Consider the following 26,076-nt stretch of genomic DNA (forward strand, 5'->3'; position numbering starts at 1 on the left):
ATACACCCTCCTATGTGTTGAGTGAAACTAAGTTCTAACAGTGCATGTTTAAAAACAGAATAAGTTTTCAGGTATAATCTCTTGAATATATTTACCCTTCATTTACGTAAAGATTTTAACTTTTTAAAGACTTCCCAGTAAGCAAACTAGAAAGCAGGGAAGAATTTGAACTATTAACACTTAGGAATTACAGGGGTTGATGATAATGGGGACATCGAGAGCTGTGCTGTTGGAACGGGAGTAAGAAATCGCCACTGCAGATGGCCTGAGCAGTGGCTAAGCTCCCATGCATGTGTTTATGCATCATGGAAGTAGTTACTGGTCACTAGAGCAGAACCGAAGCCTCTGCCCTTTGGAAGATCTGTCTTTATTACAATTTCTGAGATGCAGTTTGAGTTTGGGGCAAAGCAAAGAGATTAATGACAGCCTGTTGCTTGGCAAGCTATTTGGCTGCAATTTTGTGGGTTATTTTCATTATTCCATAAAGAGTTATTAAATAGGGGGAGGGGCCTGAGGCTGAAGGAGATCATCGAACGCTCATTTGATCATCCAGGGCCCGGCAGGGGAAGGATCAGGGAAAATAGCATTTCAGAAACACTGTTCAGCATTCATTGTTTAACACATTGAGCCTCCATGGACTCAAGTAAAACACAGAAAAAGGATGATTGTTTCAAACAAATAACTTGTAATTTTTTTAATAGATAAGAGGCATGCACTCAAGTTATATTATGTTAAAAGGCACAGCCGTGACATCATAGAAATAATGAGATATTTTTGCTGATCACTCAATGCTGGCCACTGCACTAATGGAGTTGATCCCTTATTGAGTCATTTATGAGAGTCTTAGGCAAATAATAGCTCAGCGTGACCTCAGTATTCGGGGTGTGTGGTAGGAATTGGAAAAATAATTGTTGAATCTAAATCGTAACATATTTGAGATGAAAAAACTTTGGAGATCTCCTCTTTTGTCTCACAAATGAGTTTAGTCAAGCTCCAGAGAGGTCAAGTAACAAAAGGAAGGTCAAGTAATTGGCAGTCAGGACCAAGTGGGTTTCTGGATTCCAAAGGCCAGTGTATTTTACAGACAAATTGAGTTTTAAGTCACCTTATTTCTGGTATTTCTGCATAGTGAGCTCTAAAATGTAAGGGAATGTTAATATCTGAGTTGCTGCCTTGAGGTAAATTCATCCTGTCCTTTAACAGTGGGAAGACAAGTTAATGAAGCATTTATTTTTGCTGAATAACTAATGGTGTCATCATCGAGGTGTTCGTTTGAAAAGCCTGGCTCTTTTATTAGCTTCTTGGTTGCAGGGCAACTGTAGGAGTATTCTTGTGCATGTGTGTTAAACTGCTGATTCTGTTCAAATGTTACACTAATCCCTGTGGCCTCACAATAATACATGTTTTTAAAGGGATAGATTTAACATTGGCACAAATTTGACTATTATGACATGTTCTTTAGTCTCTCCTCTATTATCTAAAGAGTGAATGTTTTGTCTCAATCTGATAGAAATTAAGATGAACATTTTGTTAAGTCTGAGAGAGTAGTTCCAGGCTTAAGTATCTTGGGGCTCTGTTGCACAATTGGTCAGGGGACCTTTCTGTCTCTACAGACATACCCAACTAGGAAAAAGAGGCTATTACGCAACAACATATGCATGTTAGAATTTCTGTTGTCAGCTGCAACTAGAATATTTAAAGTTGGTATTGCTAGTAAATACAGATTTAGGTTTTACTTCCTAATTAAATATATAATTTTGTAATGAAGATTGTTTTTTTCAAATACTACTTTCTATGGTCAAAGTAAAATGGCTAAAGTTTGGTCAGTATACTTAATAAGTAGATACCTTTAGAGGTACTTTAGCCATCTTTTCCTTACCCAGGTGAGCTGATAGTATGTCACCATTTTACATTTTTGAACACACTAATGATGTATCCTATTAACTTTAACACAGTTCACTATATTTTAAGCACCTTCAGGCATTATAGGATGTATAGTCCCCTTTGGAAGTGAATGTCTACTCTTTCTTGGATGTTCAAATAAAAGATAAACACTTCAAAACGATTCTTATAAAACATGGCTTTTTTGAATTGATCACAGGACAATGAATAAAACATTGTGAAGCTACAGGGACTAGTGGAACATTTGAGCAACATCAGCAGTTAGTACTTAACACACATGCACAAGAATACTCCTACAGTTGCCCTGCAAAAGTTTGTGCTTTTGAATCATTTTCCAGGAACAGTGACTGAGTTCTCAGAGAAGAGCGCCACCAGATGTCATTTTAGCCTTGTAAATAAGCAGGAGAGTGTTCCTTTGTGATTCTAATAAAGATAAGTTAACTCTGGCAGCTGCACAGGCAGAAGGGGTGGAACAGTAGAGGAAAGTTGCCCAACCATGTGAAGGGTGCCGTAAGCATTTCCAGTCAGACGTTCTTTGTTCAGTGGACTCTTGATGGTGTTCTTTTTTATTCAAAGTTTACATCATGCTATTATTTGGAGATTCTGAAAATCCTTAAGCATACGTGAGAAAACTGTACTGTGCTGGTGGTGTTAACCTTTCTCCCAGCGTTATATGATTTATGGTCCTCTTTGGAAATGAATGTCTACTCTCTTTCTTGGATTTCAAATAAGAGATAAACATTTCAAAACGATTCTTTTAAAAGATGCCTTTTCTTGATCACAGGACAGTCGTGTATGTGCACAAAAATAATGAGGCCTTCTCCTACGGTGAGAAATTAACTTTGCTTTTCTCTTAGTACTCAGGAACCTAGAATTGCTTACAAATATGGAAAACACATTCTGTTGTACCTACACCTTTAAAATGTCATCAATCTCAGAATTTCAAAAGTCAGACCTTGCCGGATACCACATTTCTTCACATTGACGTTTGTTCCACTTTAGGCTAATTTGTCCTGACACTGCAGCTGCAGGCTTTGGGCTGCACAGTCTGTCATTAAGAGTACCAAGAATGGTCTGGAGAGTCGGAGCTGTTGGAAGTTAATTTGGCGTAAACTTTACTTTAAAAGATTTCTCGAGCTATGACATGTCATGTCTATGTGCAGTTACTTACACGTCTGTTTAAGGAGTTCTTGCTTATATTACAAATGTGACCTTTACAGTTATCTTTCAAAGCGCCCAGTGCTTTGAAGAGGAACCCTGAGGAGCTAAGGAGATATTAGACTTGTTAAGCATGTTTCATAGGAATGTCAGTGTCCATTTGAATGTCCTTCCCTTTTTTTTTCAATTACACAGCAACCCTGTCAGCTGGTAGCAGATTATGGTATTGGAATCTTGTGATCAAATTAATCATGGTAATCAAAGTTCTAGCTCTACATTTAATAGCCAAAGTCAGTTATTAAAAGTTTTCTCTTTTGCAAATAAGAAAATCCCTAGGCCCCTTCCAACTCTTAAATTCTGTAAACTTCCTGGTTCATATATTGGTTACTGACTTTGAGACCCCCTAGATCAAGAGTCAACCATATTTTCCTGCTGAAGAACTTGAAGTCCTCTTCTGTTTTTTAGACAGTCAAGAGGACACTGCAATAGAGTGCAATTCTCTGACTTACATTTAGCATCTAGCAAACCTTGCCAACCAGCATGGGCACCAGCTCACTCTGGAGACTGATCACATGTACTGCATTTAGAGACCCCTTTACTAGATGATAACTCCTGATCTATCCATCCTTACGCTTGATGTAACACAGCAGTCCTATTGGTCAGCAAATTATCTGTGCTGCCCTCTCAGATCCACCCATGCCTCACAGGCATTAATCTATACTGAAGCCGTTTGGCTGTGTGTTTCAGATTTGCCCTTTATGTTCTTCTGACGACTCTTTGAGACAAAGTTAAAGATTATGAACCTTAGCTTGAACTGACTGGTGTCATGGCAACTAGCACTTCACCTTTTGCTGGTCTCTACCTCATACATGCTACAATATTTGTGCACATTAATAATTCATTGCAAAGTGCCAGATTTCTTTGTGCTGTCAAGCAGTGTCAAGGACAGAATATGCTGTGCTATCTCAAATGTCATCTACCAGACTGTTGAGGGCAAGAGTAATTAGAAAAGAAAACTAGTCAGGTTACTTGGGAAAATTCCTGAAAATGTGATGCTTTCTAGTCACCCAACTATAGCATTTTTCTTGCAAAGTATGGAATAGAATTCATGTTGATCAAAGTTTATTTAATAATGCGCCCCAGACATAAGGCAGGAGTTTAGAGTAATTGCTCGCCTCTATTCAGGCAGCAAAGGAAATGATTAACAGCCTTCGTGCTCAGTCACGTGTGCTGGGCTCCAGCGGGAACCTGAGCACAGGCTTAAAAGAAACCTGAGTGGTCCTGATGTGGGTGCTCCTACCCCAAGCCTGCCTTTGCCCGACACAGAGCAGAGCTGAGTAAATGTTTGACACCAGCTTTAGAAACAAGCCGTCTGGGATCTCAGGCTGATTAGCAGCCCTGGATAGCTTTCTTCACCTCTCAGTTCCCTCCGCGCAGCTCTTTGGTGGTTGTTGACGCTGTGAGTGATTGTTATAGTAATTGCAGTGTTGCCTGTAATTAATGAGCCTTTCAAATAAAAAATATGGATCTTTGTCTTAAAAATGCAGAAAATGCAAAGATACATTGGATTTAATTTATACAGAAGGCCAGATTTGTCCTTGATTAGGCAAAGAAATCACGTGTTTTAAACTGAACATTGACCCACCTGTGCTTTACAGAACAAAACAAATAATCTCCCTCTCAAAAGAAAGCTTTATATTACAACCAGCCAACATGTGTCATACTTTACTCTTTAAAATTGGAGTGTATTTCTCCAAATGTTTATAGCCCACAATTGGAAAAGATTTTTTTCACATAGCCATATCTGGATTGTTTGGTTTCTCCTTCTCTCGCCCTTCCTCTCCCCACCGGTCTCTCTCTCTCTCTCTCTCTCTCTCTCTCTCTCTCTCTCTCTCTCTCTCTCTCTCTCTCTCGCCCTTTTTTGCTTCCTTTTCCTTTAAACCAGTAGCTTAACTCCTCTTCAGACAATTTGGGGGTGGGGGGAAGGTCCCACAAGGGGAAGTGTGTCCCCACATCACATTTTTTAGAATATGCAGCCATACTACCCTCCTTATGGACAAACTGGAACTATTTTATATAACTTAATACCACCAGATTCATTTCAGGGCAAGAAGGGGAGGGGATATTAATCAGTTTCAGAACCTTGCAACAAATTACACTTAAAGAACAGTTAGGAATTTGTTAATCTTCTGTCACCTACCTTGATGTGGTGCTGGGGATCTGGATTAGTCATTTAACACCTGCAGGCAAGACCAGAGCACGTGAATACAGGGAAGTCATTACAGCCAACCTGCTATGGTGTCTGAGTTTCTAGTCAGAGCCAGCCGCTGGCTGGAGTTAGAGTGGACACGTGAGTAAGTGATTCAGATTTGTCAGGTAACCAAATAGCAGGTTCTGATAGGAATTTGATATTGGATGTAATTTCTTAGGATTTAATATTGAGTCCTTGTACTTTAACTTTTAAACAGAAGGATAACTAAGACCCTTTATGTTAAGTTCATTGCTGTTTTCCAAGACTAGGCAAATTTTCAAAACTTAAAAATGATCTCTGGTTAACATCAATAATATGTTTTATACTTTTTGGCTAATCTGGGAACAATTAATCATAACTAGATACTTTTAAAAGACATATAGGCTTGATTATTTAAGGATATGTTTTCTAGTTGTTTGAGGCAGGGTCTCGCTCTGTCGCCTAGGCTGGGGTGCCGTAACACAATCACGGCTCACTGTAGCCTCGACCTCCTGGGCTTAAGCGATCTGTCTACCCCAGCCTCCCAAGTAGCTGAGACTACAGGCACACACCCCCATGCCCAGCTAATTTTTTGTATTTTTTGTAGAGGCAGGGTTTCAAAATGTTTTCTAGGGTGGTCTTCAACTCCCAGGCTCAAGTGATCCTCCCGCCTTAACCTCCCCCAAAGCTTGGGGATTACAAGTGTGAACCACTGTGCCCAGCTGTTTTCTAGTTCAGATTGGAATATATAAACTCCATTGTGATGTTACTTTATTTCAATTCTGTGATATAATGCCCATGTATAAATTATAGAGCCTAAAGTTGAACCCATAATAACCTGAAGTACCAGTTTTTGACTTTTTCTGGTAACAGATCAAAATAATAATTACTGTCATAATTACTCTTTCTGTTTTTACTACTACAAAGAAATACAATCAAGCTGAAACATGTGTCTCTCTTCCTCAGCAGTGTGCTTGGGCAATGCAGTAATGAGAAGTGTGTTCACTTGCTGTACTAGTCTGTTCTCATACTGCCATACAGAAATATGTGAGACAGGGTAATTTACAAAGAAAAGAAGTCTAATTGGCTCACGGTTCTGCAGGCTGTACAGGAAGCATAGAGGCTTCTACTCCATTTCTGGGGAAGACTCAGGGAGCTTTCAGTCATGGTAGAAGGCAAAGGGGGTGCAGCAATAAACACGGCAGAAGCAGGAGGAAGTGAGGGGGTGGGTGGGGGTGGGGGTGGGGGCTGCACACGTTTAAACAACCCGATCTCGCAAGAACTCACTCGTCACTAGAGCAGCACCAGGAGGTGGTGCTGAACCATACATGAAAGATACTCCCATGATCCAGTAACCTCCCAGCACGCCATACCTCTGACATTGAGGATTATAGTTAACATGAGATTTGGGTGGGGGCACAGATCCAAACCGTATCACTAGCTCTCCACAGTGCCTGTCTCAGTGTAGCAAAGTAATTCTCCCTTAATATTTGGAAGATTGATCTGGGTCTTCCAACTTAGTCTGGGACAGTCAGACAAATAAGTATAAGACAATCAAAATCAAAGCATTGTAAAATGCATAATCGCATTAAGGTGAATGGTACTGACTGTACGTCTTAGAGAAATATAGACAAAGTCAGGCTGGCCTAGAATAATATTAGATAAAGGTTTAACACCCTAACTACCTTCAATAAAGAATTATTAGGGGGCTCCAGTGACATAAAGCACTTTGAAAAGTATGAGAGACTATATAAATATGTGATGAATATTACACTTTGATTTACATAGGAAGGGTCTGGGACAGATTATCAGAAGAGTTCATGGGTCAAATGACACAGGTGAGAATAAGCATTTCATGGGTACTGATGAGGAAACTCAAACAGGGTGTGAGTTGGGGGTGGGGTACTACATGATGACTGGGGAAGACCTTGGGATACTTCACAAAAGTTCATGTGGCACCTGTATGAATAATTGATGGGAGAACAGAAAAACATCAGAATTAAGGGAATTGCTGTTTTTAATCTTTATACACAAAAATTATAACAAATTAGATAGGGCCAAAGGCAGTGGCTCACGCCTGTAATCCCAGCACTTTAGGAGGCCGAGATGGGAGGATCACTTGAGCCCAGGAGTTCAAGACTGGCCTGGGCAACATAATGAGACCCCTTCTCTACAAAAAATTAAAAATTAGCTGGGCATGGTGACTTGTGCCTGTAGTCCCAGCTACTCGGGAGGCTGAGGCAGAAGGATCACTTGAGCCCAGGAGTTCGAGGCTGCAGTGAGCTATGATTATGCCATTGCACTCCAACCTGGGCAACACCACAAAACCCTGTCCCCCACCCCAAAAAAAAAAAACAAAAAAACCCCACAAACCCATATTAGGTATTCATGCAAAAACTCAGTAATACCTTAGCCAGCAAATCCTCTGAGAAGGGAATGCAGCTCTTCCTTAAGTCTGCTTTGTAGTGTTTGGTTGTGTGGGTTTTTTTAACTTCATAAATCATGGGAAGCTGTGCTGGCAGTAGGAGATAACTCAGCAGTAGACAGATTGCTCTTCGCTGCTTTCTTTTAAGAAGCAGGTTATAAAACTGTTGGGAGCCTGGTGGAGTAGTTAATCGATCATCGTAAGCAATTTGAAGTAATTTTTTTTTTTGATACAGCCTTGCATTTTGAAGTCAAGTGAGCTAGAGAGAAAAGAGTTTAGTGAGTAAGAAATCAGCGCCACCTCTGATTTTGTGCCACCTCTGGCACAAGTTCCAGGGCCTCTGGGTCCCCCACCCTGGAACTTGTGCCACACTCTCTGCCTCACTGTGTGGCTAGTCACCTGCATCTGTGGCAGAGTCCCTACAGTGAAACCCATGTTGGAATGTGACTGTTCAGAATGATACACGTTCTTGTCAGTGCACAGTTGGCATTATGATATATTTTTCACAAAAATAGTTCTATAATTTACCCTGTTTTTTACATCCTAAAATACTTTGTCTCCTGCTAGTACATTTTGGTAATAAGCTTTGGGATCCCAGAGCACGCTGCTGGAGTATCTCTTCATTGATAGGTCTGTTACTGCATAGACATCGCCATAAGGCACACATTAATAGAAGGCAATGTTTGTAGTAGGCTGTGGTCCCTCTTAAACCATGAGATAGCTGCATTGAAGTGTCATAGGCAGAAACAAATCCCTGGCTTGGGAGTACTTTAAATTAGCAGATAACTGTCACTTGAAAGGTAATTAAGAACCTTCTGCCAGTGGCTCCTTTTTATCTCTAGACACTGTCCCCAAAAGCTCTTAAGTTATAGTCTTGTTGGTCACGACTTATAATAGGCCTGCCATGCCAATGATACAGTGCTAAGTTAGCCAGACACTTAAAAGATCTTTTTGATAAGTATAAAATATTTTTAAAGGAATTGGGAAATATAACACCATGTGAATAAAAATTTGTTTTGTGATCCTGGACTGGGTTTTAGATGAAATTCATGACATTAGTTCTAAAACTTGAATCTTACTTTGTTTCAGACCACTAAGGCTTTTCTTCCTACGATGCTGGAGATTAATCATGGTCATATTGTGACAGTTGCAAGTTCCTTGGGATTGTTCAGTACTGCCGGAGTTGAGGTTTGTCAGATATACAGCATTTCTTTCATTCAATCTGTTTATCCTGTGATAAGTACACCAGAACCTCCAGGAGAGCACCTGCTGCCCCTCCATTCATGAAAGCTACACGAAGGCACTCTGCATGTGTGCTGCGTATAGAATGTTCCACAGGAACCCAGGGCCAGCCACTGGAATGGAATTCTAAGTCAGGTGTGGTGGCACACACCTGTAGTCCTAGCTACTTGGGAGGCTGAGGTGGGAGAATCGCGTGAGCCCAGGTGTTCAAGACTGCAGTGAGCTATGATGGCACCACTGCACTTCAGCCTGGGAGACAGAGCAAGACCCTGTCTCTAAAACAAAACAAAAAAAGGGAATGGACTTCTGCCTCTTCTGCCATAAAATCTCTTACACTAGTTTGACAAAGCAGCAGCGACAAGAAAAGTAGATGGGCCAGCCCTCAGCGTGCGCATTTTCATTAGCAGCTTCGCTTGACGATGGCAGGAGGTACAGGGCCAAGAATGGAACCATGGAAGGCTGCGGGAAACAGAAGAATGAGGCCAGAGGTTCACATTCGGTTGTGGTCACCTTGCCAAAACTGAGCTATCTTGTATTAATTAGCCCATCAGATGAGGTGGTTAGGTATCCTGCATTGTAAGTTTGTAGAATTGTAGAACTGGATTTCATCAAACCCTGTTCTTCACGATACTCAGATTATAAAGTATGAGTATGTATGTTGTTCTATCCTGTTTGTCTTCTGCATGCCTGTAAAACTGAAAACATCACTCCGTGCAAATATGCAAAGGACACATTATTTAAATAGCACCTATATCAAGGGATTCCATTTCTGAAGTTGGGCCATGGACAATAACTTTTTTTCTATATTCTGTGCCTTTAGGTTAAGTTCTAGTTTAAGATTACAAGGCATGGTTATCATTTTCATTTTAACTTTGCCATACAAAGAAAGTCAAATCATAACAATTTATAGCCTAAGCTAGATTTGCCTTTATTCTTCTTGCATTAATTTAAACAAACTGGTTTTTCTTTCTTCTTTACTGAACAAGAGACCATTTGTAAATTTTCCAGACACTTCAAAGTGAACCTCTCTCCATTTTAACTTCAGCTTGTTAGCTTTCATAGAATCCTTTATGGTAACTTCCCCAAAGTAATATGATACTTAGTTGATGTGACAAAAAGTATTCATCTGTTTCTGCTGTTGCTTTGAAAATATTATTTTTGCACTGAACCACATCAGGTATCTGTCTTTTTTTTTTTTTTTTTTTTTTTTTTTTTTAGACAGTCTCACTCTATCACCCAGGCTGGAGTGCAGTGGCGTGATCTCGGCTCACTGCAACCTCCACCTCCCAGGTTCAAGCAATTCTCCTGCCTCAGCCTCCTGAGTAGCTAGGACTACAGGCACAGGCCCACCATGCCCAGCTAATTTTTGTATTTTTAGTAGAGGCGGGGTTTCACCATTTTGGCCAGGCTGGTCTCGAACTCCTGACCTTAAGTGATCCAGCCACCTCAGCCTCCCAAAGTGCTGGGATTACAGGTGTGAGCCACTGTGCCCAGCCAGGTATCTGTCTTTTAAAATGATTTCCTTTTCTTTGTGTAGTCACCTGTAACCTTATGTATTAGATATCTAACCATAGTAATAGGACCAGGGATGCTTCAGTTTGGTTGGGAATAGGGGCATATGCTTAGTATTTCTGCTTTCTCCCCTCTTTAACTCAGGATTACTGTGCCAGTAAATTTGGAGTTGTGGGTTTTCATGAATCCCTGAGCCATGAACTAAAGGCTGCTGAAAAGGATGGAATTAAAACAACCTTGGTTTGCCCTTATCTTGTAGACACTGGCATGTTCAGAGGCTGCCGAATCAGGTCAGTGAGAACCTATATTATTACTGATAAAAAGAATAATTTTGGGAGAATATGTGGAATTGGACTTTCAAACATAACCTTGTATTTTAACTATCATTTGACAATCTGTGGCTTTTATTGGTCAAGATTTGTAAAGTTTGTAAAATTGGTGTATAAGATTTGCAAAGGAGAGACTGGTGCTACACACTGATACTAATTTGCAGAAATTAATCCAGAATCATTAGATAGGAAATGGCTTCTCTGTAAAGAGAAAACGTAAGTATCCAGTCTTTTCCTTAGAAGCTCATCTTTTGGAGTTATTTTGTTTCTTTAAAATTGGTATTGGTAAATAAGGATTCCAGAAGAAAATTCCTTCATGTGACTTGGGTCTGGATGTGAAGCAATGTTACTGTCACAGAGAGTAACGTGCCTTTCTTCTGAAAAGACCATTGAATATTACACTCCAGATTTGGAAACTTCCTTTTTGCAGCAAGCGTATGTAACTAGATTCACTATGGCAGAATGAGAAGAACCATTTAGATATACTGAAAAATGAAATAAAATACCCACACACATAGAAAGGAGGTATGTGGCAATATAAATGTCAAGTTACATCTGACTTGAGCTCAGCAGAATAAACAAAACCGTGAATCATTAAGAGGATGCTTGTGAAGACATGCTTACTTTGAAATCTTTGCTTGGGTGAATTTGAAAGGCAAAGGAAGATAACCAAACCAGTTCCCTGTTGGTTGGGGGCCATTCTTAACGTGTACTGAACTGAACAAGCGGCAAAATAGGTGGAAGGTGATTTGAATCACTCCAAAGTCAGGCTGACTCCAACTCTGAACTGGAAAACAGACTCTAGCTCTGCCTCTTATCCCACACGTGTGTGTCTGTGTGAATGTGTGTGTGTGTTGGTGGTTTGATTTGTTTTGCTTTCCTCTTATGTACTTGGGAAGCAGTTGCTGAGGGTCTTGCGGAGCTCTGTTTCCTCCAGTGTAGCATAGCAGCAGGTGCAGGGGTCCAAAGCTATGGTGGCAAAATGAAGAATGAAAGGAATAAATTGCAAACTATCATTTCAGTGAATCAAACTGAAGGTAGGATGTCTATATGCCCTTCATTTCAGGGGCCCCTAGAGAATATACCTTAGCTTTCCCTCTTGTGGCATCCTGGAAAGTGGATACCTGGCCTTCCTTTCACTTTGAAAGCTTACACCCTCATTTTGACTACAACTAATACTAAAAGCTTGGCATCTTGCTTGAGATTAGTGTTTGCTATGCCAAACACCCTCTCCTCTTTCTACTGAAAGCAAAACATAGGAAAATAATTTAAAATATGTTTTAAGGCATCTTAAAAACATGACTTTTTCATCTTATGGAAAAGCAGACCAATTTTGCTTTTTTTTCCCAACTTGTTTTCCAGACTGTGCCAATAAAATGTGTTCATAGCAGGAAAATTTGGAAAATACAGAAAAGCACTATGAAGAAAACAAAATGTACCCAAAATCCCATCACTCAGATAACGTCACTGTTAATGTTTTGATATGTATTTCCAGTCTTTTCTATTGTGTTAATTCTTCATTTTGTTTTTGAATAAATAACTTTCAGGAAAGAAATTGAGCCTTTTCTGCCACCTCTGAAGCCTGATTACTGTGTGAAGCAGGCCATGAAGGCCATCCTCACTGACCAGCCCATGATCTGCACCCCCCGCCTCATGTACATCGTGACCTTCATGAAGAGGTAACTGGGAGGGGTTCCCTCACTGACTGGGTCTCTCCATGCCTGCCCGATGTCTTAATTGAAACTTCAAGTTTGCTAACAGCTGTGACTTTCCTTTTTCAGCATCCTACCATTTGAAGCAGTTGTGTGCATGTATCGGTTCCTAGGAGCGGACAAGTGTATGTACCCCTTTATTGCTCAAAGAAAGCAAGCCACAAACAATAATGAAGCAAAAAATGGAATCTAAGAATCTTTTTGTGTGGAATATTACTTCTATCAGAAGATGATCAAGATGTTTCAGTCCAGTGCACATCAGCATTGCTGACATTTTATGGATTCTAAACTTGTGTTGTTTCTTTTTTAAATCAACTTTTTAAAAAAATAAAGTGTAAATTAACCGACTAGAGTACTTGGAAAATGTGATCAGTACAAGTGAACTTAGGTTGTTGCCAACAGGGTCCTTTTAGGCAAAACCCAAAAACCAGTCAAATCTGTAGAGAAGCAGTGTGACATCTTCAGGATACCATTATTTTTTTTAATGAGCAGGAAGTCTAGAAATGATAACTAGACTGTTTGTTTCATGTGTGTGATTTTTCAGAATTCCCATAGAGTTTACTCATTCTTGTTATTAAACTCTAGCCAGTTGACATCTTTGCAATTTCAAGGACTGATAGTGCTGTATTTTCTCAAGTTTTCTAAGTTTCCGTTTTGCAAGGCCTAGGTGGCTTTTTCATGGTGTTTGTATGTTTAGCTCTTTTGAAAAGGAATTTTGAAATCTCCATCAATTGAAGTAAATGATGTCTGAGTGTTACAGTAAAGGTGACCAAGTCTCTTTCTTAAAGTCACAATGACTAAAGTATTAGCTGAATTTTTTTTTTTTTTTTTTTTGACGGAGTCTCGCTCTGTCACCAGGCTGGAGTGCAGTAGCACAATCACGGCTCACTGCAATCTCTGCCTCCCAGGTTCAAGTGATTCTCCTGTCTCAGCCTCCCAAGTAGCTGGAACTACAGGCATGCGCCACCACGCCCAGCTAATTTGTGTATTTTTAGTAGAGACGGGGTTTCACCATGTTGGTCAGGATGGTCTCCATCTCTTGACATTGTGATCCACCTGCCTCAGCCTCCCAAAGTGCTGGGATTACAGGCATGAGCCACTGCGCCCAGCCTTGAATTTTTAATTTTATCTCTGATATACTTCATTAAGTGTCTGGAGACCTAATTATCCTAAAAGATCATGCATTTTCTACCTATGAATTTTGCTGCATACAGAAAGTGCCCTTTCCTCAGGAAGTTGCTGTGTTTCATTTCTTTGGATGGACTCTTATCTGGAATACATAGCAGCTCTGCAAAGAAACAGTTTGTAAAAATGGGAACTTCTACATTGAAAAGTCCCCATTTTTGTGCCAACTATGATTAGTGAGAGGGAGAAATCTTATTCTATGGCATATGTATGGAAGGGTGTAAAGATTCTTTTGAAAGGTTTATTCACATTGTAGAACAGCAAATGACATTTTTACAGTATTTTTTTGTAAAGCAAACTATTTTGTGCCTTGAATTTGGTATATGTGTATTAGTGAAACATTGTAAAAGTGAACTTCTACCTCTGTATCTAAATGTATACCATCCACTTGTAAATTACTATAAACTATTATGTGATTGCTTTTTTTTTTAGAATGTCTTGTTTAAATAGTGGCCAATGTTTAAGGCTGTTAAAATAAGCCAACTTTTACTAATTGGGGAGTTTTATAAATGACTGATTAAATTTAAAGAATTAACTTACATGCAATTGTGTGATTATTAGTTATCAGCAGTGTTGTAAGGAAAATTATTGTGTTCTTTTTTATGATCATTATCCCACTTTAGGTGAAGAAAAATGTTGGAATGGAATAGTGTTGGGAAACAGACATTAACAACCGAGGGTGCCTGCACTTAAATAGCCGATGTTACTGTCCCTAGATTAGATACTTGATTAAGGGCTTGTTTGTACCAAAAGTGGGGAAACAATGCCATGACCTGTGTTTTAGTTTGGCTGCACCACAGATCAAATCTGCACTGTGTCTACATATAGGAAAGGTCCTGGTGTGTGCTAATGTTCCCAATGCAGGACTAGAGGAAGAGCTCTCTTATATGATTCCATTTCTCTTTATAAAAGATAACCAGATCTTATGGCCCTTATAACAATGGAGGCACTGGCTGCCTCTTAATTTTCAATCATGGACCTAAAGAAGTACTCTGAAGGAGTCTCAACAATGCCAGGTGGGGACAGATATACTCAGAGGTTATCCAGGTCTGCCTCCCAGCGAGCCTGAAGTACACCAGACCCTCCTAGAGAAATCTGTTATAATTTAACAACCCACTTATCCACCTTAAAACTGAGGAAAGTCTTCTTTACATCTAATTTTATTCTTGTGTGTTGTAACTTAAACCTATTTCTATTTTTGTTTGTTATTGCCCTTATAAGGGTGTCCATCTCCAAGTTCAATAAACTAATTCATTTAACTTTTTTGTAGAAGTCTTTCATTCCCATGTCTCAGCCCAGTTACATCACTTCTGTGGCTCTTCCTTGAATGTTGTCCAAATTCTCCCTCCCATCTTTAGCTGTGGAGTTTGGAAAGGGATACAGTTAATGCAGGTTTAGAACTATGGAATTCCTACAAGTTGCATTTCTTCATCCCAATATCACGTTCTTATTAATGCTACATTGCTGATTGTGTGCGTCATTGTTTCTAAACATGAAATCTCTTCTAGACAAGTCTGCCTGTTTGTGTTGATCACTTATGTAATTGCCAAGGTTGCTTTTCTGGCTGGTTATTTATCTTTACCTGCCCCCACCCCTTAACATGAATGCTGACTTTGAATATGTTCTCTTTTTTGTCATCTGGCCCATTCATGTGAACGTTCAGGGCCACTGGACTCAAGGTTGATCCCCTAAGGAGCACCACCTCTGTCTGTGAGCACCACCCCCAGCTCATACTGGCACTCTCCCTTTCTCTAACCTTTCAACCAATTTAATGATAATTATATTGAGTGGGACCCAGGAATCAAAAGTTTTGAAGCCAACAAACATAAATTCCAACTATTGTTTTCCCCCTTGAGCTACCAGGTCTGCTGTTCTGTCACAAAAGATTAGATTAGCCTGACAGGATTGAGCTACGTAAAGCCAGGCTGGGTTTGTGTGTGTGTGTGTGTGTGTGTGTGTGTGTGTTAGGTATCCTGTTTCCTTAGAAGGCTGTAGCTTTCAAATTTTCTCAAGTTAAAAGAAAATGTTTTCTTTTCCAACTGGCAGAAGTAATTCTAAATTGGTGTTGACCTGAATCTTGGAAATTTGCTTTTGCCTCCAACAAAATATAAAATCAGTAGGGGTTGGGGGAACGGGGTCGTTCTTTCTATGCCAAATGTATTGCCTGTTCCTGAATCAGAAGAGTAGGGAAAGCAAGGATGTAATGGTTCCGAAGTGGTGAGATGTGGGCCCTGGGCACACGCAGTCAGCATTTGCACACGAGGCATCTGCCGAAGCACCCATCCCAGGGACTCAAGGAGCCTGCAGGTAACTCACAAGTACACATATAAGTATCTATGTGCACATGCCACAAATGAAGCCTCAGAGTATGATGACATCTCTGTAAGGGAAGGAAAGGTGGCCTGAAAGGTTGGTGATGCAGTGGATGGATTTGGGAATGGGAGTTCGCAGATTCCAGGGAACAGATTCTCAGGAAAGGCCCAGAGATCAAAAAAGGTAGATTATACTCAATATGACTGAAGCATAGAACATGGGAAGAGAATGACATGTGTTCCCTAAGGAGATCTCATCTTGAGAATGGCCTTCATTCCAGGCTGAGGAATGGGCCCTTCATTTGATACAGAAGAGAGAAGCCCTAGAAAGTTTTTTTTAGCAGGAAAGTAACAGGAGCAGAGTTGTGAGTTAATAGGATCAATGAAGCCGCTGTGAAGAATTTCAAGGCACAAGAAGCAGGGAGCAGTGAGGAAGGAAGTTATTGCAGTAGTCCACGGGGAGGTGCTAAGAATGGGCCAGCAAGAGAGGGGGATAGGGAATGGAGCGAGAAACCCAGGCTGAGCAACTGATACCACAGGAGGTTGAACTTGCAAGCCCAGGTGACTGAAGATAGCTTATCACTCGAGATGAGCCAAGTGGTTTTAAGTGGGAAGAACAGAATTCACCAACAGTGAATCTGATTTAGAAATGTTGCATTTGAGATGCCGGGTGACAATAGCTGGCAGACAGGCGAATGTTAACTCTGGCCCTCGGGAAACAGGTTGGTGCTGGGATCCTGAAGTCATCCACATAGAGGTTGTGAAGTGAACAAACCTGGGAGGGGGAAAGCACAGAATGAGTGGAGATCCAAGGACCCAGCTTGGGGAATGTGGGGGAGCAGCAGCAGAAGGTGTAAAAGGTGACAGAGTAAAGTTAAGAAGGGAACTTTCTCCTCCCAAGGAGAAATCAGACTAGAAACAATTATCTCCTCTGCTTGGACCTAGTCCCCAGGCTGAATCACACTTGAGAAACCTCAGTCTGGCCCAAGAAAAAGAGTCTGTGTGGCCAGCCCTGGGGCAGAGGCCCAAAAGGTGAAGGGCAGTGTTAACAGATAGCACATGGAGGCTTCAACCGTGCACTCGGGTTTCTAGTAACTGAATCCATTGTTAAAAGGACCAAAGGAAAATTTCTTCCTGAGTGAACTCTGGAAACTGTTGGTCTTTGGCAATTTTCTTTGCTTGGCCTCGGAAGCATGACTCGCTTAGATGTGCAGGCAATGTTTCATCAGAACCCTGGGGAAAAACAAAATGCACTTTGAGTGTCACCAAATGGATACATGTTAGTGCAAATGAACTATTTTTATGTGCCAAAAAGATGAGACAAGACCAGCTTCTGTCAGGGTGCTCAAAGTGATGGGTTCCTATCTGGTCCTTGAAGCACTAAACTCACAGCGGGCCAAGAACCTCTCAGGCAGGTCCTGGGTCAAGGTGGACATGCAGTGACTCCCAGCTTTCCCAGGAAATGTCACGGCAGAGCAGTGTGGAATCACAGTCTTGCTACTGTTTATTATGACGCTTTCTGGGGATTGCAGTTCCTACATTACAATAACTATACCAAAGCACTTACACATTTCACAACTCATCTGTTATTTGGGGGAAATCATTGACAACACACAGCCACACAGGCCAGAGAATCCTGCTCATTGAGTAATTATTTCTCATTTAACTTGCTCCGTTGCTGTAGAGAACTTAATGTCTTCCAGGAGCTCCTCACAGGCTTTTGAGCTGTGACTGTTGAAACATTTTTACCACTAGCAAAACGCAAGAGAATTGATTAGCAAGAAAAACAAAGCATCTTCAGCCCAGATTCTAAGTTTGAGGTTTTCCTGTCAAGGTGATTGAAACCATGCTGCAGGGAGAAATGTGTGTGCATAGCAGCCATGAAGAATGCCCCTCTCCTTGTCCATACCTCATGGGTGGTCCACCTGAATGCCACTTAGCAGGCATCCCCTCCCCCTAGGGAGGAACCCGAGCCTGGCTCCTCCACCCCAGCCCTCTGCTAGCAGGTGGCCATCTCCTGGCCAGCCCAGCTTATCCAGGGCCTGAGTGGTCCAGGAGGCTAATGAGCAGATGGGAGTCCTGCCTGGACACAGGCATACTTAACGTATGTTGACAGCACAGTATCCGGCAGCCACAGAGTTCCTGCTTAAGAGCTCAGTGTTGTGGATTGGATCAAGTCCCCTCAGAAGATATGTTGAAATCCTAACCCCTAGTCCCTGCAAATGTGTCCTTATTTGGAAATAGGGTCTTTGCAGATGTAATCAAGATGAGATCATTTTGGTCAGGCTCAGTGGCTCATGCCTGTAATCCCAGCACTTTGGGAGGCTGAGGTGGGAGGATCACTTGAGTCCAGGAGTTCAAGACCAGCCTGGATGACATAGTGAGACCCCATGTCTACAACAAATGAGAAAATCAGCTGGTTGTGGTGGTGCACACCTGTAGTCCGAAGAATCGCTTAAGCCCAGGAGTTTGAGGTTGCAGTGAGTCGTGACCATGCCACTGCACTCCAGCATGGGCGACAGAGGGAGGCCCTGTCTCAACAACGAAAAAAGCTGAGGTAATTTTGGATTAGAATAAGCCATAAATCCCATCACTGGTATTCTTATACAAAGCGGCACAGACACACACAGAAAGAAGATGCCATGTGACAATAGGCAGAGATCAGACTGACGTAGCTGCAAGCCATGGAATGCCAAGGAATTGTATCAAGGACCAGCAGCTAGAAAAGAGGCATGGAGCAGACCCTTCCTCAGTGCCTCCAAAAAGGAACCAACCCTGCTGACACCTTGATTTCAGATGCATAGCCTCTAGAACTGTGAAAGCATAGATTTCTGTTATTTTAAGTATCACCCAGTTTGTGAAGCTTTGGTACAGCAGCCCTAGTAAACGAATACACTCAGGGTCTGTTGTCAGACAACCTGAGTGCAAGTCCAGCTCTGCATCTCCCTAGCCATGGATCCCAGGTTTCTGTCTTAACCTTCGTAAGTCTCAGTCTCCTCATGGGTACACTGGGAATAACAGCAGTACCTATATCAAGAGCATCGTGAGGAATGTGGGAGGACACAGATAAGCACTTAGGACTGTGCCTACCACACCTTGGAGGTGTGCAATAGATTGCATTAGGTTGAATCATATGAAATTGCTGTGACTGAATTCTTTTGACCTACAAAAAAGGCACTTTTATCTCGTTCAACATAACAGTGATGATGGGGGATGGATAGTGACAGTACCTAGATCAGAATCTCTATTTATAGTACTGTTTTGTGTTTCCAACAATTCTTACTTCCTGACACCCACTGGATGTCCTACAGTTCGGTCCAATTCTAACACTTCCCAGAGTTAGTGCAGGCCCCACAGGTTAAAGTTTCGATCCCACAAGACTGCCTCCACTTCAGATACCGGCCAGAGAATCGCAAATGGGGTCCCCAGGCTACCCATGCTTCTGCCCAGCTGACTACAAATTCAGGGTTCACAAGACCCCTGCTCAGGTTTGATAATTCACTAGAATGATCCAGAACTCAGGAAAACACTATGCAGTCCTTGATTACAGTTTATTAGAAGGGCTGCACAGGCACAGCCGGATGGAAGCGATGCACAGAGCAAGCCCTATGGGAAGGGCGCGGGCTTCCCATGCCCTCCCCAGGAGCCACCCTCCCAACACCTCGTGTTCACGAACCCAGAAGTTCTCCAAATCTCCTCATTAAATAGTTTTTACTTAAGTTTTATTATGTAGACATAATTCACCAAACCATCAATTCAGTCTCCACCCCTTTTTCTCTCCCCAGAAGTGACGGGGTTTGAAACTTCAACTCCTCCCTTGAAACTCTCTAAGGGCCCACCCTGTCCACCGCATTAGCATAGACTCAAGTAGGATGTAAAGAGGCCAGTTATGAATAACAAGAGACACTCGTGTCACTCTGGAAATTCCAAGGGTTTTAGGAGCTCGGTGCCAGAAACTAGGGACAAAGACCAAATATAGTCTTCACTCTACTGCAAGTACCTAGTGTGTTGCAATTAGTTATTGGTACATCTGAAGACAAGTGTCCTGTTCTATTGATCTCGGTAGTCTTAGTTCCAACACCTCACGTAGACACAAGCACACAGTAGATGCTCAATAAATGTTGATCTTCATGGCCCTTTGTGCTCTTCAAATACTTGGTGGTCTGTGAAATAGGAATACCCAAGCATGGGGCTTTCCCAAGTCTGTGCACCAAAGAATTCCTTTTTCCTGCCCTGTTGCTCCTAAACGAACTATGAGGACATAGGAATTTACTACTTATGTGCTCTTTGAGCCTTTGCTCTAATCAACCTCACCTGTATGCAAGAGGTTACCAAAGGCCAGAAAAGTTTGTAAGGCAACCGCACAGATGCTGCTTCTACCAAAATTAAACAAGGAGAGTCCTCCCAAGCCCTCAGAATATCTGGCCAGTCTTGGAAAGTTCAGAGAGTAAAACAAGTTAGCCAGGTTCTGAATAGGACAAACATTGAGACAGATGCAAACAGAGAGAACTTCCATCTGACCCCTGTAAACACCATTTTCTTCTGGCTTGCAGTGACAATGGAAAGCTTATCCTTTCGGCGGGGAAAAAAAAAGAGTAGTGGTCCCTATTCTCCAGAAGCCACCTTTATTTTCTACCCTTTTCTCTGACTTTGGCGATGGTTTGGCATTGTCAAATTTCCTCGGACTCACTGCAGTATGCTGAGGGGGTCTTTGAAACACCCCCGGAAGTGGACCTGAGATGCTTTTCTCACGACCACTCTGGGAGCCCAATCCACTGCCCTGAGCGCTCCTGAAGCGGAGGCCCTTGAGGACTGAGAGCTGGGAAATGCAGAACCTGGCCAGGGAGTGAAGAAATGAATACCGCTGTCAGGGAAGGAAGTAGATGGAGCAAAAGCCGCAGCCCCGGGGGAGATTCCCTAACCACAGTTCCTCCAGCTGCTCCAACTTCCTGCTCCACCACCGCCTGGAGTCTGTCCCTGAAGACCTTCCCACAGCCAGCTGAAAGCCCAGGAACCATTTCTCCTTACCTGCTACAGAGGCCATAGGGAACTGAGCACATTCTGGAGAAGAGGGATCCGCCAGGTTTCCCTCTCCGGGACTGGGCTTTTGGGAATGAGTTTCACTCGCACCTCAAGGTTTTAGCTCAGTGAGCCATGAATAAGAAATTTGTGCAATGTGGGTGCTTCTGGCTTATTCTTCATGAGGAAATGTCAGTTTGAAGTGATTTATCTTAGAAGGGAAGAAGTATGTTATGTATGAGAAAAAGAATTTAAGTAACTTCAGAGATCAGTTAAATGTCAGCTTAAAAAGAAAAGGAGAGGTTCTGGTGAACTAGAGAGAAAAATGCACAAAATTGCAGGGTTCACCAGGCCAGTTTGCTTTGCTCTCCCTGGCAGTGGAGGCTTGCAGGCTGAAGTTGATTTCTTTATCAGCCTTGGGATTTCTAGTGTTTTCTCATTGTATCAGGCCCCTAAAATTAGATCCATTTGCCATCAAAATTATTGACATACTGGGAATTTTGGGAAGCAGAAAGTTGTAAGAGACTCAGAGAAGAAAACGATCTATATTTCCAACTTCAAGTGAAACCTATTTAGAGAACACACTCTGCTCTTAGAAGAGCTACTTAAAAGACTAGAACCCCTCTGTACTTTTGGAGGGAATGTAAGATGGTGCCGCCGCTATAAAAAATAGTATGGTAGTTCCTCAAAAAATTAAACCTTGGAAGTGCCATATGATTTAGCAATTCTATGTCTGTGTATATATCCAAGGGATTGCAAGCAGAGTCTTGAAGAGATCATTCATACACCCGTATTTATAAGCAACACTATTCACAGTAACTAAAAGGTGGAACCACCACATAGCTCCATTGGTGCATGAACAGCTTAAACAAGATGTGTCATATACTTACTGTGAAACATTATTCACCCTTAAAAAAGAAGGACATTCCTACACATACCACAACAAGGATGAACCTTGAGGAGATTATACTAAGTGAAATAAACCAGTCATAAAAGGGTGAGTATCATGAGATTCCACTTATATGAAGTACTTACAGTAGTCAAAATCATAGACACAGAAAGTAGAATGGTTGTTGCCAAGAACTGGTGGGAAAGCGGGAATGGGGAGTTATTGTTTAATGGGTACAAAGTTTCAGCTTTGCAAGATGAAAAAAAATTCTGGAGATTGCTTGCACAACAGTGTAAATATACTTAACTCTGCTGAACTATACACTTTAAAATGATCCAGATGGTATGTTTTATGTTATGTGCATTTTACTGCAGTTTTTCTTTTTTTAAGAAAAGATCAGAATGACCTGGGCTTTGGAGCCACTATTGAGAAGACAGCTTTCCATCTATGAGTAGCTGCAGCAGATGGTCTCTTAACTCTATGTCATGCTTGCCTATGACAAGACAGGACAGATCACAGAACAAACACTATTAGTTGATGCCACATGCTGGGGACTGAAAACCCAAAGGGGGCCAGGACACAGAAGTCCCCTGTTCTCAGGTCACCAAAGGCCAAAATATTTAGATGAAATAATTTCTCTATGAACAGTACAAAGATTTTGCTATGTGTATATTCTAAGCCATGTAGCAATGTCTTCCCTGGCTTCCACGGTTTCTCCAGCTCCCCTGACCACTCCTAGGCTGCACCTGTTACAGGTCGTTAGACAGGCATGAGCAGAACAGGAGAGGGCCTTCCCTCACCCACTAGGAATGGCGAGTGACGGTTTGGGAATTATTGTTTTGCCTCTCTAAAAGTGCTAAACTGGCAGCCAGGGCTAGGGAGAGGCCGTTTCCTGATGGTCCACACCTATTGCACTAAAGTGTTAACTGAATGCAGCTGCCAGGGAGAATCAACTTCCTGGGCATGTGCATTAAGGGACAAAATGGCAGAGTATGACCTTCTAGGGCATTCCACTGGAAATGGGAAGAACGCCTCAGATGGGCATGCATGCAACTTCCTAAACACACTGCACATGCTCACTTTCCAAGGGTAAGGAGGGCACTGCACATATGGGCAGCCCACACGAAGGGAAGAAGCATGGGAAAGGGGCCAGCCTGTAAAGTCCTAGGAGCAAGGTTAAATATCGCACTTGACCTCTGTGTCCCTCTTGGGTCTCTTCCAAGTGTATTTTCCTTTCTTTCTTGTTCTAAAGCCATTTTAAATAAACTTTCACTCCTGCTCTGAAACTTGCCTCAGTCTCCTCTTCTGCCTTAACCCCTCAGTCGAATTCTTTCTTCTGAAGAGCTAAGAATTGAGGTTGCCGCAGACCTGTACGGATTCACTGCTGGTAACTCAGATACCTTCCACTGGTAACACACCCAGACATAAGGTCAAGTATGTACAAGACGCCATAAGATACAATTTCCCAAGTGTGTCACTTGGAGCACTGGTCTCACGAGATGCTACTAGAAAAGCACTCCATGGGCCAGGCGCCGTGGCTCACGCCTGTAATCCCAGCACTTTGGGAGACCCAGGCGGGTGAATCACCCGAGGTCATGAGTTCAAGACCAACCTGGCCAACATGGTGAAACCCTATCTCTACTAAAAATACAAAAATTAGCCAGGCATGGTGGTACATACCTGTAATCCCAGCTACTCGGAGGCTGAGGTAGGAGAATCATTTGAACCTGGGAGGCGGAGGTCGCAAAGAGCCAAGATCTCACCATTGCATTCCAGCCTGGGCGATAGAGTGAGACTCTGTCTCAAAAAAAGAGAAGACAAGCACTCCATGGCCAAAGACTGTTCCCAGTCGCACCGTGAACACCCCTCAGTGCTGAGGGGCACTCATGTAGAGGCTAAAGTAACTGCATCTTGCATGCTTTACATGGCTGATCTGCCATGTTGACTTCTAATTAACCCCAGTTCCAGGAACGCCTCTAAGGTTTCTATTGTGTCTAGGGTTCCTTGTGTAAGAGCACGTACTTACTGTAAATCCTGCCCTTAGGTCAAAACAACCTCAACCATAAATCCTGCCCTTGGGCAGATTCCCATAGCATTCTTGCTTTTCCCTGAGGTGTCAGCTTCAGCTTCTTTTTCTACGGTATATAGGTTTTGAGTTTGAGAGGTAATGCCAAGCAGATCCACCATCTTGTCACAATCATGGTTTCTGTTTCTAAGTCCTTATTAAAGGTTTCCTTCTGAGAAATGGATATGTCAGCCTCTTTCTTGGGCCTCTCAGTTTCCTCAGACTTTGAGGTAGGTTTGCATAGACCTGCCCACTGGAACAACTCGGCGCTGAGCGGCGCTGATCAACCCTGGGAATGCAGATTTTATGCTTCCTGGTGTGTTTGATCCTGGCTGGACTGGGTAGCCTTTTGGAGTCAGGGTGGAATCTTGCTTTCCTTCCTCCCCTTGGAGTGGTTGGTACCCAGTAGGTATTCAGGGCACATGAGCTACTGTCCTTCACACCTGTCTTCCTGCCAAGATAAGGAAGGAGTTTACCCAGTTGGAAATTAGCTCTCTGACTGGCCTAGGGTGGAAAGTAACGAAGCCAGGCTGACTTTTCCCAGAAGTTTTCTGGTCCTTCACCTCTGTAGGTGAAGATGCGTAGATGACCTGAGATTTGACAAGGAGCCGTGAGGCTGAGGCACTACTGGGGAACGGACAGTGCAAAGGCAGCCAGCAGAGCCAGCTGTGGCTCCAGAGAAGCTGAGCAGAGACCCTGGGGCCAGGGAGTGAGGCCACACCAACCATTCTAGGCCTTGCAAACCAGCCCAGCTGTTAATGTAGACACTCCCTAGTAAGAAACAGGACATCTCTGGGCTCCAAGGTATTTGGTCCACCTTTTCTTGGGCATACTCATATACTTGAGTATAACAGCCCAACCACAGGTCAGTACAACCCACTTGTTGCTACATCTACAGGCAATTCTTGGCACCTTGTTACTCATGATCCAGGCACTTACAGTCATCAGGCAAAACTTCCCATTCATTTTCTTTGTTTTTTGGTAGCTTTACCTTGTCTTTTATTTATTTATTTTTTTACAAACAGGGTCTCGCTTTTTTGCCCAGGCTGGAGTGCAGTGGTCATTCATAGGCCCCACCACAGTGCACACTGCAGCCTCAAACTCCTGTTCTCAAGCAATCTGCTCACCTCAGCCTCCTGAGTAGCTAGAGCTACAGGCTATAGCTGCACCCAGCTCCCTGTTCATTTTTTTTTTTTAGACAGAGTCTCGCTCTGTCACCCAGGATGGAGTGCAGTGACACGACCTCAGCTCACTGCAACCTCCACCTCCCAGGTTCAAGTGATCCTCCTGCCTCAGCCTCCAGAGTAGCTGGGATTACAGGAGTGCATCACCATGCCCAGCTATTTTTTAGTAGAGTCACAGTTTCACCATGTTGGCCAGGCTGGTCTCCAACTCCTGACCTCAGGTGATCCACCCACCTCGCCCTCCCAAAGTGTTGGGATTACAGGCGTGAGCCACTGCGCCTGGCTTCCCTATCAATTTTTAACTGTGTATCATCTCATTTATGCATTTTCCTCTACCCACGTGCCTTCCTCCACCTCTACACTTGACATTCTCTCGGTTTCACTGTCTCCCTGGGGATCCCTGGGCTCTGGCCAGGCATTCCTACTGTTTTCCCACCTCCAACATTGGCTCCCAAGTTCACTCAGCTCCCATTGCCCTGGGCCTAGCTCAGGCCTTACTCCTTCCAGAGAGCCCCAGAATTGGCCAGGTGGAAGTGCCATCTCTTTCCCTCCACTGAACTCTCGGCATGCAGGGTCCCTTGCTAGAGTCACTCACTGTGCACATGACAGCTGAAGGCAGCTGCGAGACAGGGGCTGTACCTTATTCATCTTTGCATTCCTCCTCCCAAGTGCCACAGTCCCATGCCTGGCACAAAATTTGTGCTCAGAAAATGTTAACTGAAGAATGCATGCCACTCAACAACAAAAATTCAAACAGCCCGATTAGAAGGTTGACAGAAGACTTGAATATATATTTCTCCAAAGGAGATATATAAATAGCTAAAAAGCATGTGAAAAGATGCTCAACATCATTAATCATTAGAAAAATACAAATCAAAACCACAATGAGATACCACTTCACACCCACTAAGG

General features: G+C 42.6%; 1 protein-coding gene and 1 long non-coding RNA gene across 2 annotated transcripts in view; one reads left to right on the forward strand and one right to left on the reverse strand.

Annotated features, from left to right (window-relative positions):
- RDH10 (retinol dehydrogenase 10) overlaps positions 1-14,954 on the forward strand; it is a 29,810-nt gene extending 14,856 nt beyond the window's left edge. Inside the window, exons 3-6 of the mRNA XM_002819179.5 lie at positions 8,805-8,903; positions 10,614-10,759; positions 12,346-12,477; positions 12,580-14,954. Of these exons, the coding sequence (XP_002819225.1) occupies positions 8,805-8,903; positions 10,614-10,759; positions 12,346-12,477; positions 12,580-12,703 (501 nt within the window). The 3' untranslated portion in view covers positions 12,704-14,954. The remainder of the gene's footprint in view (positions 1-8,804; positions 8,904-10,613; positions 10,760-12,345; positions 12,478-12,579) is intronic.
- A 1,401-nt stretch (positions 14,955-16,355) lies between these two features.
- The window catches only part of LOC129061048 (uncharacterized), a 29,362-nt gene continuing 19,641 nt past the window's right edge, over positions 16,356-26,076 (reverse strand). The window contains exon 5 of the long non-coding RNA XR_008528014.2: positions 16,356-17,240. This is a non-coding gene — a long non-coding RNA (uncharacterized LOC129061048). The remainder of the gene's footprint in view (positions 17,241-26,076) is intronic.

Source organism: Pongo abelii, chromosome 7 (genome assembly GCF_028885655.2).
Source record: "Pongo abelii isolate AG06213 chromosome 7, NHGRI_mPonAbe1-v2.0_pri, whole genome shotgun sequence".
NCBI lineage: Eukaryota > Metazoa > Chordata > Mammalia > Primates > Hominidae > Pongo > Pongo abelii.